The following is a 15,058-nucleotide window of genomic DNA, read 5'->3' as shown; positions in this document are numbered from 1 at the left end:
TGACGGCGTCGTGCACGACAGCTAACATATTCAGCTGCAGGTGAGGGGGGGGGCTGTATGTAGTTGAGTGTCAGCGAGGAAACGAAAAAGTAACTGTTGGTATTGATAGTGTTGCAAATTAGTGTTGTGTCGACTACTAATGTTTAGTAATAATTAGTATCTGAGTATAGATTTTTGTAGCGGTGAAACAGGCTGCAGTGTAACCCTCCTGACAACAGCACACTGACAGTGTTTTGTTTTTGCCTCAGAAGTTACATGAAGTTATATAGTTTATATTTCTGTCAGGCACATTGACCCTACAAAAATCATTTTTATATAAAAGTTTGCATTAGAGTGTCAGGTCTTCACTTCACCCACTGCAGCCAAAATAACCTCAAAGATCCGTTCGATGAATGATGAGCTCTCCTCCATCACAGATTCAGTTAAATATCTCGTGCTGCTGCAGCCTGTGATCACACTCATTATTTGTTTATAGTTTCCCACAGTTTGATTATTAGTTTGATTTGATTATTATGATTATATTTGCCGTCCTGAGAGCACGGACCTCCCCTCCAGGTGTTTGAATGGTTTTTGTCAGTTGATAAAGCCGAGAATTTGTCACACGGCAACCTGATGAACAACAAACAACAAAGTGAGAACAAAAAAAGTTGAGATTGTTTCGGCTGTCAGTGGATCGTGGTGTGCTGTTGTCCGTCATTAAACAATATAATAATAAGTTAAATCTGAGACAGCTGAAGAGGACGTCTGTTTGGATTCACACAGCTGGACTCTGTGTCGGACATGAGCACAAGAGGAAATAACAGGAAGTACCAGGCAGGTGCACGCCACATGCAGACCGAATAGGACATAATGAGTAGTTGTATTTATGTGATCTTTACTGTCAGCAGTTTGATTTGGGGAAAAAAGTACATGAATATTTATGTACAAGTGTTGGTTAATGTTTAATGAGTATGATGGTGGATCTGACAGGCAGCACTTCAAATGATCTTTTCTGCTGTTTTCTTTTTTGTGTTTCATCAGTATTTCAGCTGTGTGGTTATTACAGTTGACGAAAACTAAACTAAAACAGTTTTCCAAAATTATTATCAGTCAGAATGAGCCTGACAGAAATGAAAACAGAAGGGTTTGCTACCGTTTGAGCGTGCCTGCCGTGCGTCCACATTGGAAACAATAAAGTTGAAGGCGCAAAAAATGTGGCATGTGTACGGCCCCTTTAAAACAAAACAAAACAAACAACTGATGAAATATACAAAACTATAATAACTCTCCTGAGCTCATCCTTCATCACAGGCTATAGATGGGAGCAACACGAGCGGGCAGTCTGAGTCCACCCTGAACCTCAAGTCCCAAATCCATCAGCTGGTCGGGAGGAACGAAGAACTGAGGCAGGAACTGAAATCAGCCCGGGAGGAAGCAACCAGCAGCTTCAGTCAGCTCGCCAGAGCCAAAGAAAAGGTACATCTGTATTGTGTACTCCTGACTGATGCTGGAAAACAAGATAGTTCTTTAAATCATGACACATGGACTTTTCCATCTCATTCTTTTGCCAGCTGTTTCTCCTCCTTTGGTGAGAAATCAAAGCGGTTTCGTTCTTACCTGGTCAGGTTTTCCTGGCTACACATTCAAACGTGTGAAGTCGTTCAAGGTCAAACACTCTGTTTATTCAGTGCCAGATGTTTACAGCTGTGTGTCACAACTCTCTTCTCCAAACAAACGGACTAAATGACTTACACATTTACCCAGAGAAATATACATAATGAAGATTTACAGAGACAGTGTCGATGCCTGACATCTCAGTGTGTCTGAGAGTGATTAGCAGGACGGGAACATTTCTTCATGTGTTGCTTCTGTTTCATATAACAACAGAGAGGAGGTAAACAAACTGGAGTCTCACAGCTTACATTCAGTTTCAGTGTTTGACGTAAAGTCCCTGGTAAACAGACACAGTTTTACCCAGAGCACAGCAGGCAGAATATCTGTTGGATTTCTGCTGTTTGATTTATATCAAAGGTTATCATAACTCATCTCTAAGTCTTTTTCTGTTTCACCACTTTGTTCTTTCATGTGTCCTATCTTGGGTCTCTTACTGTTTTATTCCATTGTGTGGTTCACTGTGGTCTCGGCTAGTCTTATAAATCATATTTTAATGTCTGTGTTTATTCGTTTGTTTGTCTTTGATGGAGTATGTTTTAAATTATCTTCATTCAAATTACACTGGTGTTGACATGAATCACCTAATCACAGTCTCTCTCTCTAATGCTGTCCTTTGTTTCAAAAAATAATCAGAGTACACTTAGAAGCTATTTTGATGGATAAATGTGACAGTGACGTATTATCAGAACAAAGTTTGACTGCTTCTGATTTGCTCGTCAGGTGAGTCACCTGGAAGGTGAGCTGGAGCTGTTAAGGAGGTCGGGCAGCAGTGGAGTTGTGCTCCGACCTCTGACCCTCCCTGAAGGCCTGGAGCCCAGCAGTGCTGAGGTCATCAGCTCTCTGAATGAGTACGCTGTTCGACTTCTTCAGGTACGTTTCTCTGTCTTCTTAAAGGGACAGTTTGGATCTTTTGTACTCAGGTTGATTGAGGTACTTATCTGTAATCAGTGTATTACCTACACAAGATGTTGTTTGGCACGCCCCAGTTTGGAAAGGCAGACAGGAGTACTGACACCAAAGCTAAGCAGTGTACTGCTATGGACAGGGGGAGCAGAAAATGTATTTTAGCCACCTAAAAAAATCATTAACAGACAAGGGGTGGGCGACATGTTGAATATACTTGATGTATCGCGGCTTGTTCCACTTGGGCTGTATAAAAAGTGAAACGTGTTTCTCATCTGCAGGGCTCCAGACCGCTATCATTACTATTTAGTCACATTTTGTGACCATGGAGCACCAGTGTGACCTGCAGATATTATTAGAATATGAGCTATTAGTTTGTTTCCATTTTACAGTGAATAAATTCGAATGTTAAATGGTGCTGCGATAATGGTTTAACTTAATGAGTTTAACGACAGCGGCAGCAGACGAAGTGTGTGTTTTTGTATCTGCAGGGCTCCAGACCGTGACTATTTTTTCACATTTTGTCACCTTGGAGCACCAGTGCAACTTGCAAATATTATTAATGTAACGACTGGAGAGCTGTATTTTAGTAGTCTACAGTAGTTTAGGGGAGATTTCAAGATATTGGGATATATATTGTGTATCCAGATATAGCCTGAAAATATCGCAATATTATTTTTAAGCCATGTCACCCAGCCCTACATCAGACAGTGATGACTACCAGAGAAGCCATTAACGGCTTCAGTTCCCTATCTATGCTCTTTTCAAACCCACCAGACTCCATTGACAAAAACAAAAATATAACATCACTGATCACAGGAGCTGCTGCTCTACTGCTGCCTCAATCAGCTAGTTTGTGTTATTGTGTGACTTTGGCGAATTCAAATTAAACCTTTAAACACCAAAGTCACACAGGAACACAAACTAACTGATGGAGGCAGCAGTAGACCAGCAGCTCCTGTGATCAGTGAGCTAAAACTACTGTTTTTGTCAGTGGAGTCTGGCTTTGAAGAGAGCGATAGTTCAGTTAACCACCAGAAACAGCTGTCTGATACAAAGTAAAGCAGTCAAAATATTCAAATAGAACATACACTTACAGTGACACTAATTTCTTTTAGGCGGCTAAAATAGGTTTTGCTGCTGCCCCCTTTCCACAGCCATACATTGCTTAACTTCCGTGGTGGTCCTGCTGCTTGCTTCTCCAAACTGGGCAAGTGCCGACCGACATCTACTGTACAGCCCCATTCCCACTAATGAAAAATCCTACCAACACCTGCTGACATCTGGTTGTTGTATTAAATGGGAATGGTTACAATCAGCATTCACTCCTGGGACAGGTCACTCTGCAGTAGTCACTGGTGTTTATCGGCTCCAAAAGGGCTCCAACCTGCAGCGATGGTTATACAACACCCGGGTGGACATGCTAATTTAAGTCCCTTCACGTGCCGCCACAAAATACCATCAGGCTCCATACGAGCAGCACTCGGACATTGTTCATACTTAAGTCGGCAGTTAGTTTGAGAGAGACTGAATGATTAAGAGATATAACCACTGTAACATTTTCACAGGCATCAGGCTGCTTTCTGCTGTTTACTAACCTGTTTTTCAACCTGTACACGAGGTCCAACGTCACACACCAGTAAAAGAATTAAAGTTATACTTGCTACTGCAGAATCATGTATGTGACTCTGGTGCTAGTCATGGGAAAACACATTTTTCCATCTTTAAAAAAACCTGCATACACTGACTATGGATCAGTACCTCATTTAACTCCACTTCAAAAGATCTGAACTACCCCTTAAAGACCTGGCTGGAAAAGCTGTAAATCAACAGAACGTCTCAGCTATAAATCAAACATTCATGGTACTTTTTATTCATCAGGAGCTCAGAAACCAGGAGGAGAAAAGCAAGAAGCTGGCAGCAACTCTGGAGGAATACAAGGAGAAGTTTTCGGTTATTAGCCACCAACAGGGACTCCTCTATAAAGAATACCTCAGGTTGGTTAACAAGATGTTTCTGGCAGGTTTCAGCTGGTTTGTAAACCTGAGGTCAAAATTGAAAACAGCTTTTTATTGTACATTTTCTCAGTGAGAAGGCAGAGTGGCAGAAGGAGAAGGAGGCTTTCACAGAGATGAAGAACAAGCTGGAGGAGCAGAAGCAGGTGGACACCGTTAAAATCCAAGAATTTAATGTAAGTCAGACGAATAAATGTTAATAAGGTTAATGGTTCCTAAATGCTGCAAGATGGATGATGTTTTTTAGTGCTTTTACTGAAAGCACTTAACTATATCCCTCTCATTAACCCTCACACAAACACATTAATGTTTTTAGATGGTTTAATGTTCAAAACCCAAAATACATAATTACAACTATAAAGGAACAGATTTACCAAAACAAGTGTAACCAAAACTCTTTTATGGCCCTGCTGAATGGGGAACAGACCACTCTGATCAGATCAATCTGTCTCACATTTTAAAATGTGACTGAGACCACTGAGAGTCTCAGACGGCACAGATTTCCTCACAGCAGGAAGGATGTGACTTTTAACCTTTGGTATCTGCTAGTATTAGAATAAGATCCAACATGTGTCAGAGTTTCTGTGTTCCTGTGGCTCCGTGCTGGTGATAGTGGGAGGCGTTATGTTTTCAGGTTGTCTGTCTGTCCGTCTGTTTATGTGCATCGGTCCAATTTTTATGAACACGATATCTGAAGAACGTCTTGAGGGAATTTCTTCAAATTTGCACAAACGTCCCCTTTGACTCAGCGATGAACTGATTAGAATTTAGTGGTCAAAGGTCAGTGTGACCTCACAAAACATGTTTTTGGCCATAACTCAAGAATTCATACACTAATTATGACAAAATTTCACACAAATGTCTGAAGTCCAGTTCAAAACAAAGATTGAACACTGACACTTTCCTCTGCAACATTCTGAAACTGTTTCATCTTGTTGTGAATCTTTGGTCTGAACTGGAATTAACAGGATAAAATAATGAAGTGATGACATTTTATATCCAAAAGGTCAAAGGTCAGCTTGACTGTGACATCATCATGTTTTAACGTCATATCTCAGGAACAGAGGGGAGACATTTGGTCAGATACTGAATTGGTGACTCTAATCTTGACACTGTGCTGATTGTAATGTAATAGATTTTCCTCTTTGCTCCACCTTCTACTGAGTTTTCCCCCAAAATATTTTGAAAGATCAGATTTATCTCTTTTACCATCAGGAGCTGCTGGACACCCTTCAGAAGGACCCAGAGGAAATCCGGAGACAGCTGAGCGAGGTGTTGCGCAAGTCAACGGTGCTGAAGGTGAATGAGAAGAAACTGACGCGGCGCTACAGCACCCTGCTGGAGCAGGAGCAGCACCTCCGCAAGGAGAACAGCAAGCTGAGGGAGGAGAGCAGCCACATGCAGGTGTCTGTCACCCAGAGGATAGGATACCTGCAGAGATACAAGGTACAAACTCTTAACCCAAAGTGATGACATCGGTGGGCTTGTCATGTTCTACAGGCTGTAAAAGTAACTTGAGAAATCAATGGAGCGGTCTCATTAATGGTTGGTCCATGTTTCTTTTGAGAGGGGTAAAAACAAATATCTGTAATAACAGAACAATAAGGCGATCAGTCTAATCCCTCCATTAATGACTTGTCCCTGGCTATAATGGTTCTGATCAGCCTGGTGATAACACGGGCTGAAAGAACGCCAGATAGAACCAAGGTTTCAGTAATCCTGAACGGAGTTGGTTCAAGAACCAGAGTTCATTTGGTGGGAAAGGGGAATAAGAGGGTTTGAAAAGTTCTAATCTAGTGAGAAAGTCCCCAAGAAAGAAACGTTAGCTGTGTCTCAGTTCAGGGCTGCAGCCTTCCAAGGCTTCACCTGAAGACCGTTGGTCACATCAGCGCGACCAAGGTCGTCCCGTCTCCTTCAAATGCAGCCTTCTTTCCCAGAATTTGGAGGATGCAACGGATGAATCCTTTGTGGCCCAGCCTATCCCAAGATGCATTGCGTGCCAGTGACGATTATATATCGAGTTAAGTTAACTAACAGTCGTTAACTAGCTAACGGTTAACTGTTGATAACATTATGTTAGCTAAAAGCACACAGCTTAAACAATCTTAATTTAATAATTTAACTGAAAACGCTCCATCAGCCTGAAATATATCAAACGGCGGCGTCTTCGGCGGTGAATCATATCCTCAAGTATTAAATAAAAATGTATTAATAATAACAATCTGTGGGTCCATGATTTAGGGCTATAATTTACTAGCTTACTCCTTCTTTCGTCAAGTGCAGCTGGTTGCTAGGTAACAGGAACTCCAACAGGTCAGGGCGAGAGCAACTGCTGATGCAACCAGGAAATCCTCCGCAGAGCAGACCGTCCCATTTCGGAGGACGTTCGGTTTGGCTGATGCAGTCTTCAAAGGACGTTGCTGACGTAGACCACGAAGGCCGCGTCCTTCAAAGGAACTGAGACACAGCTGCTGAGGGCACCGCTGTAAAGGAGAGACGTGCGCTGCATTTGTAACACAAGGCAAAACTAGAGCATCATTACGACAATTATCGTTTCATGTCCATTATCTCATAATTGTAAGAAGCCACAGTTGTAATTAAAAGAATATAATTTGATGACTCGCTCAGCGCTGCGTGATGCTGCGACCTTTTAACATCACTGTCTCTTGTTTCATCTTCAGGAAATGGCGGCATATAAGATAGCAGCGCTGCAGAAGGCCCTGGACGACAGCGTCCCCTCGTCAGACCTGGAGAAGGCAAACAAACAGTACACAGAGCTGACGGTCAAATACAGAGACATGCTGCAGAGGGACAGCCGCCTCATACAGAGAACCACCAACCTGGAACATCTGGAGGTGATGCAGTGTTTTATTTACACCTCCAGAACACACACCTGTATTACATTTGGCTGTTAACTGCTGACTGACCTCTCCATGTTTTCATCTTCCTTCCCGTCTCTCAGAGTGAGAACGAGTCGCTCCGGCAGCAAATCTCAGTCATGAATAAAGAACTGGAGATCACGAAGGAGAAACTGAACACTTTAGAGCAGGCGTGGGACAACGTCAGTGCAACAGGTGAACTAAGGATCAGCTCACTGATTTTAATCTGTCAGGAATAAAGTCAAATTTTATCTTTTAAAAAACTATAAACTGACAGCCAGTGGTTAGTGTTAGGATATTTTTATGCCTCTGCACTGGTGATAGCCGCAGCTGGAGGCATTATGTTTTCGAGTCATCCATGTTCCACTTTCTTAAACGTGATATCTCAAGAACAACTTCGGGGATCTTTTTCAAATTTGACACAACTGTCAACTTAACCTTAGAAAACGTATTTTTGGCCAAAATTCAAGTATTCATGCATGTTTACTGTGACGCTCTGTTTCTTCACTCTGACATGGTGTCCACTCTAACTGATGTCAGTGGTGGAGGGCGATTTGATTCGTCACAACAGACTACACAGTCACTACATATCCACTTGAATCTAAAGTCATTTTAAGTCCACTGTGCATCCGCACCATTATCACACTGGTGTACGCCTGAAGTGCGCCGAATAGGCAGAGTTTACACACCATATGACATTTTATGTAACTGGCAGATCCATTGGAGCCATCGCTAATTTTTAACAGTGAAAGCGGCGTTGGTTCAGGACTGCTGGCAACAATACACCAAAAGAGCAACAATCACTGCTGCCTACTGAAACAGTTACATAACAGTAAATAAGTATGAAACCATTTTAGTGTGATTTCAGTTTTATAGCTTTGATTCAACACAGTGAATCATGATTTAATCTGAGAGTTAATCCTAGTTTGTTGATTCTGATCCCAAACTGTGTTTTCATTAATATCAGGGGGTGAAAATGGCATGGATAAGGCAGACAAGGCGTTGGCCAACCAGGAGATGGTGTCTGCCGCCAGGCGCATCACCACTTTGGAGATGAAGGAGCTGAACGAGAGGCAGAGAGCCGAGCATGCCCACAAAATGTATGAACACATGAGGAGCTCCCTCAGGCAGGTGGAGGAGCGTAACTCAGAGCTGGAGTCCAAGTTTGCAGAGGTATGAGACCGAGGGGAGCGACGGATTAACTGTTTCCTGTCACCCTCTGGAGACTTGCTGTTGCTCAGGGCGCCTGTGTTACTGAGTTTTTAATAAATTGTGCTTTTTAAAAGGCCATTTGGTTCATCTGATCAAAAACTGTTACGTCTGTTTCTCTTCAGTTGACCAAGTGGAATGCAGAAGCCCAGAGGGTGGAACAGGAGCTGAGAGACGAGCTGGCGGACAGCGTCAGCAAGGCTGTGAGTGACGCTGACAGAGCCAGGGTTACAGAGCTGGAGAAGGCCGAGGCTGAGCTTCGCATTGAGGTTTCTAAGTACGTTTGACAGCATGAAGGCCAGAGATTCATCATCTATGCTCTTGTCATGTGACATCTGTTTGGTCAAAGACTGAATTTTTAATACTGGAATGACTTTGGAAATAAATTATATTAACACAAATGTCAGGTCACATCCTCGAGTCACGAACCAATCTGTTCATAAATACATCTGTCAAATGGTTGTTTCATTCTTTGAAAATACATTCCTTTACTTTTACTTTATATTTAATGTCACTGTTACTTATATTGTTGTTAATAAATGCATTTAGCCTCATTCTGCTGTTGAAATATAAAGAATTAAATATGGTTTCACTTTCTGTTGTTTCATTACAGGCTTCATGAGGTGTCTGATGTGGCCATGATGCAGGCGTCTGCTCTTCAGGCCAGACAACAGTCCAGAGAGAAGGAAGTAGAAGCTCTGAGGAGACAAATACTGGACTATCAGGTAACTTAAGTTTTCTTTAACTTTATTGAACTAAGGAAGGGTTAGTCCCTGATCACACAGTAAGGGTTTTTTGCAGGTCGCAAAACATGAGGTGCACTACTCTGCCTTTTTTTTAAGCAGCCACCCCATCACCTCCTTACCCTAACCTTCCTGTGTAATCTATCTACTGTTTATTTATTTTATTTCCTCCAGTAATCAGTGTATAGTTCCTGACATGTTGAGGCAGAGGGTACAGTGAAACATGAAAAGTAAAATCATAGTAAAAACATTTGTATAATAGCTCTGCCGCTTAGTATCTGAATGAAATTCAAGAGTTAAAACAAACCGTCCTGGTTGTGCAGCAGACAGTTACAGCGAGTCAGGTGAAAAGTTTTAAGCGTGAATCTTCACATTTTCTTCCCTCAGTCACAGTCAGATGAGAAGGCCCTCATTGCGAAGCTCCACCAACACATCGTGGCTCTGCAGCTCAGTGAGTCATCCTCACTGGCCAAGCTGGAGGCCGCCACCTCTCACATCCAACAGCTGGAGGCCTACAAGCTGCGTGCTGAACAGCGGCTGGATGCCAGTGAGCGTGCTCTGTTCCTCGCCCGCCAGGAGGGCAGAAATCGCTCTAAACACCTACGGCAGACCATCCAGTCTCTGCGGAGGCAGTTTGCCGGAGCGCTGCCTCTTCCTCAGCAGGAGAAGTTCTCTGTGATGATGGTGAGCCTCCAGGAGGACCGAGCAAAAGCCCAGGAGGAGAAGAGGAAGGTCGAGGAGGAGAGGAGGAGGGCAGAGGGTCGGGCAGAGGAGCTGGAACTGAGACTCCGAGGTCTGGAGGAGCTCATCTCAACACTGAAGGATGTGAAAGGAGCCCAGAAGGTCATTCTGTTTCACTGTTAAAGAATAACACACTGCTCGTCCCTTTTGTTTGTGGCACACAACTAATCTGCAAATACTGACGACCGCTTCACTGTGACACTTGAAACAGGTAACCGAGTGGCACAAGAGGATGGAGGACGCTCGTCTGCAGGAGCTGAGGAAAGGCCGAGAGCTGGTGGTCCAGAAGGAGGAGATCAGGTACCTGAAGAACCTGGTGGAAGAGCAGGAGCGAAATATACGCTCGCTGGAAGAGGATATCGTGCAGCAAAATATGGTGAGTGAAAAACTCCTGGAACGTTCTATAGACATGAACACAACGGAGTTATAAACAAGTATTATTGTGGTGTCAATCATTTAGTGGAGACAAGTGTAGCTATAAAAACCTCAGTTTTAATTCCATCAGTTGTTAAGGAGCTTTTCAGTTCAGAGGTGGCACAGTAGTATTGTCATATATCAAATATACTCGATGTATCTCAGCTTGTTCCACCTGGGATGTATAAAATGACGGTATCACTAATATCGAGTATAAATTCTCATGTCATTTTCCAAGTCACTGACACGTTTCGGTTCTCTCACTTTCTCCTGTTGCTCTCAGAGACACACATAAAGACTCACAAACATTATACGTCGCACACACTCCTCCGCCCATCCAGACCACTTTCTACTGAGTGACAGTGTGTGAGCAGGGCGGACCGTGTGTCTCTTCTGGAGGGCTCCAGATCACCACTATTTTGTTGCATTTTGTGACCATGGAGCACCAGTGCGACTTGCAAATATTATTAATACATGAACTGCAGAGCTGTTAGTTTGTTTCCAGCTCACAGTGAAAAATAAAGGCACAACAGCAACAGTTTTAACTTTGTGCTAACTGCTAACATTCAACTGTTGACCGGAAGCTTCAAGTTCACAGGAAAAACATCAATGCTTCCTGCCCAAGATGAGTCGGGTGCTTCAAAATAAAAGCACCAGTGGTTTCCCTTTGATTTATTAACTAATAGCAATACTTTATTTAACTTTATTATAACATTATTTTATTTTAATTTATTGTAACATTATTTTATTTAACTTTATTATTACAATATGTTATTCAACTTTATTATAAAATGATTGAACTTTATTAAAATATTATTTATTTAACTTAAATATAACATTATTTTATTTAGATTTATTATACATTATTAAAATTTATTGTAATATTATTTTATTCAATTTTATATAACAGTACTTTATTTTCCTTTATTATAAATTATTTTATTTAACTATATTATAACATTATTTTATTGTACTTTATTGTAAATTATTTTAATTGACGTTATGATAACATTATTTTATTTAACTTTATTATAAAATCATTTTATTTAACTTTATTATAACTTTATTGTTTTTATATAAAATTATAAATTATTTTATTTAACTTTATTATAACAGTACTTAATTTTAACTTAATTGTAACAATAGCTTCTTGATTTAACTTTATTGTAACTGTAATTCATTTAATAATTTAGTTGTCAAAATATCACAATATTATTTTTAAGCCACATCATTCAGCCCTATATTGTAGTATTCAATGTAAATATCTGTGTAATGTTGAAAACATTTCTCTTCGTCACATCAAGTTTCAAGAAGAACGCCAGCTTGCATATGACCAGCGGGAGGTGGAGCTGGAGCGTCAGCTGGACCAGTATGAGAAGCACCAGAGTGAAATTCTCAGCAGTGCTGAAAAGGTAAATTGATGTTTACACAGGAAGTCGTTTTAAGTAACAACAAGTCAAACAAGATGATTCAGAAACAGGCTGCCGTTCCAGCTCTGAGACATGACTGATGTATGTTTGTGGTTGTTTTCAGTATGAAGATGGTACAGGATCCCTCCCAGACCCAAATCTGCCTCTCGCTCATCAGTTAGAGTTTGCTTTGAGTAAAAACAGAGAGCACGTCCGCACCATCTTAGACACACAGGCTACCTGCAAAAGTCTGGATGAGGTGAAGTATTCAGTGTCCGTACATTCAGTATTTCTCATACATCAGATGCACAACGTATCGTTTGAACTTTAATCCTTCACATGCAGAAGCTGAAAGAGAAAGAGGCGGCTCTGTGGAAGGCAGAACAGAACATCGTGTCCAGAGATAAAGTGATCAATGAGCTGCGTCTTCGCCTCCCGGCTGCTGCCAACAGAGAACGCCTGCTGGCCGACCTCGCCAAGCATGAAGAGGGACAGACAGACCATCAGCCTGCCCTCAAGCTGGCTCACCAGACCATCAAAGACCTCCAGGGTCGGCTGGACAAAAAAGAGGATGTGCTAAAGAAATACCAGAACCAGCTGGCTCAGGCCAGACAGGTAGAGTGATAAATGTTGGAAACCACTGACCTCATCTTTCAATCTGTAAAGTCCAGTTTAGACCAAAGATTAACGACAAGATGAAACCATTTTAGAATGTTGCAGAGAAAAGTGTCAGCGGTGTGAACTGGCCAGCTGGTGGTGTCACCTGACACTCAGCTGATCAAATGGCCGGCGGCTGGTTTTAAAGCACGTCACCTGTTTCAACAGCCAATCAGCTTGTAGTGAAGTCCGCTGGTCAAAATGACTGCAGACGGCGTGTTGGCTTGCTGCAGCAGGTGCTCCGTCCCCGCCGAGCCCTCTGTTTCTGTCCTCACGGTGTGCCGGTGTCAGACGGTGGGTCGCTGTTGCTGCTGGCTGTATGTGCTTATGCCCCGCCCACACACACACATTCTGATTGGCTGATGAATTGGTGCTGGTTATTTATATTATTGTGGCGTATTGATTATGATTGCAGTCCATCTGATGCTGGTTTTGTTTCATCACTGTAGCCAGTATCTCACTATCACTGTCCTCATTCAGATTTTAAGAAGCTACAAATTATATTCAGCCACAAAATAAGTCTGAAAAGCTGCAAATCAGATCAGAAGCACAGAGAGTTGTTGACTAGAGATGATACGCCGTCTCATCGTGGTCACTTCCTGTGAACGTTACAGATCAGAAGTGAAGAGAGTTGTTGACTAGAGATGATACACCGTCTCATGGTGGTCACTTCCTGTGTTGACTAGAGATGATACACCGTCTCATGGTGGTCACTTCCTGTCAACGTTACAGATCAGAAGTGTAGAGAGTTGTTGACTAGAGATGATACACCGTCTCATGGTGGTCACTTCCTGTGAACCGCCAGGTTTTTATGTTACAGAACGGAGCGTTGACAGTCGGTGTCTGTTTCAACTTTTCTTGCTGTGAATCTTTGGTCTGAGTCTGAACTGGACTTCAGGCTCTTGAAACACTCTGCGAGGTCTTTAACTGAATTCTAAAGTAAGCAGGGAGCCAGTGAAAAGAGGTTCATACTGGGATGATGTGCTTGCTGCTGTATTTTGGATCATCTGTAGGAGAATTAATGAAGACAGGGGAAGAATCAAAAAAAGGGAACTACAATAATCCGATCTTGACGAAAGGCAGGCCTGAATTATGTTTCCCATATCATGGAAGGACAGAATTGCCTTAAGTTCGGAAATATATATATATTTTTTTAAGATATTTTTTTGGGCATTCTTTGCCTTTAATCGACAGGACAGTGTGAAGGCGGGAGAGAGAGAGAGGGAGAGACATGCAGCAAAGGGCCGCAGGCTGGACTCGAACCCAGGCCGCTGCGGCAGCAGCCTTGTACATGGGGCGCCTGCTCTACCACTAAGCCACCGACGCCCCAAGTTCAGAAATAATTTTTAACTGACAGTTAAGTCAGGACAGAGCTCAGAAACAATTATAACTTGAGGGTTTTTTCCATGTGACTTCACAGAGAGAGACCAAAGATAATTACTGCAGGATATTTGTCGCCATCCATCCTTTAGTGTGTCTGTTTCATTTCACTACATGTTGTTGATCCCAGGATCAGGAGGAGATGATAAAGAGACACCAGGAGGAGCTCAGGGCGCTGCATCAGAAGTTGGACTCGCACACGGACACGTCGCTGGACCGCTTCAAACAGACAGCAATGGTACGCATGAACCCATGTCTGTTTGTTTTCCCAATGAAAAAGCTTTGGTTTGGAGCAGGTCCGGTCTGTGACATCAGATTTACAGCAATGTCCAGAGATGTATTCTAAAATACTCTAAAGAAGTTGGATTGGATGTTGGATTTTTTAACATACTGTAGGAGCAACAATGTGTATTTAACCTTGTTTATTATTTGTTTAGGCTGCACACGTTCTTTCAGTCACTTTCACTACCAGTAGCTGTCGTTGGCACAGGGGTGTGGTTTCACATTATTTTACCTGTTCATTCAAAGTCAAAGTAAAGTCAAAGTGAACTTTATTGTCAATCAAAACCAAACAATAAGCAACTGCACAGTAGAACGAAATGACGTTTCTCCACACTCCAGTGTGCTGGTTTGTAAAACAACATTTAACATAAAAGGTAGTGCACACAGACAGCAGCAAGTTCACCTGAACACAACATAACACAAAACACAACATTCACTGGTGTGGCAGCTCCGAGACAAAGAGGGCGAGTTTTTGGCTCCAATACTTTCTGTCGACCGTGATATCACATAACGTAATATTTCGTTTCATCTCATTTTGCCTCAGTTATCTCAGTTGTTTGTTTCATAAACCACATCTCTGGACTTCAGCATGAATTTCTTAGAACGAGTCACAGTTACGAACCTACTCAACCTCTTAGCGGCTTTAGTCATTGATAGTAGTCGCTACACTTCATTACGTAACATTTAACACTTGATCAACCTGTGTTTCATGGGAAACAATCCCATTCTCTGAGTGTAATTTGGATGTTCGTCCAGTCTTTGAGTCTTTGAGC

At 42.2% G+C, this 15,058-nt stretch overlaps 1 protein-coding gene across 2 annotated transcripts in view; it reads left to right on the top strand.

The window, feature by feature from the left end:
* Positions 1-15,058, top strand: part of cep290 (centrosomal protein 290) — a 68,809-nt gene that overhangs the window by 23,413 nt on the left and 30,338 nt on the right. For both annotated transcript variants that reach the window (XM_050072476.1, XM_050072477.1), the window contains exons 19-34: positions 1,291-1,455; positions 2,374-2,523; positions 4,438-4,553; positions 4,645-4,747; positions 5,787-6,017; positions 7,253-7,426; positions 7,534-7,645; positions 8,418-8,623; positions 8,785-8,936; positions 9,273-9,384; positions 9,790-10,245; positions 10,355-10,519; positions 11,862-11,969; positions 12,091-12,225; positions 12,312-12,581; positions 14,134-14,241. In XM_050072476.1, coding sequence (XP_049928433.1) covers positions 1,291-1,455; positions 2,374-2,523; positions 4,438-4,553; positions 4,645-4,747; positions 5,787-6,017; positions 7,253-7,426; positions 7,534-7,645; positions 8,418-8,623; positions 8,785-8,936; positions 9,273-9,384; positions 9,790-10,245; positions 10,355-10,519; positions 11,862-11,969; positions 12,091-12,225; positions 12,312-12,581; positions 14,134-14,241 — 2,763 coding nt within the window. The remainder of the gene's footprint in view (positions 1-1,290; positions 1,456-2,373; positions 2,524-4,437; positions 4,554-4,644; positions 4,748-5,786; positions 6,018-7,252; positions 7,427-7,533; positions 7,646-8,417; positions 8,624-8,784; positions 8,937-9,272; positions 9,385-9,789; positions 10,246-10,354; positions 10,520-11,861; positions 11,970-12,090; positions 12,226-12,311; positions 12,582-14,133; positions 14,242-15,058) is intronic.

Source organism: Epinephelus moara, chromosome 20 (genome assembly GCF_006386435.1).
Source record: "Epinephelus moara isolate mb chromosome 20, YSFRI_EMoa_1.0, whole genome shotgun sequence".
Classification (NCBI taxonomy): Eukaryota; Metazoa; Chordata; class Actinopteri; order Perciformes; family Serranidae; genus Epinephelus; species Epinephelus moara.
The sequence above is the reverse complement of the archived record's forward strand: the minus strand, read 5'-3'. Positions and strand labels throughout refer to the sequence as shown.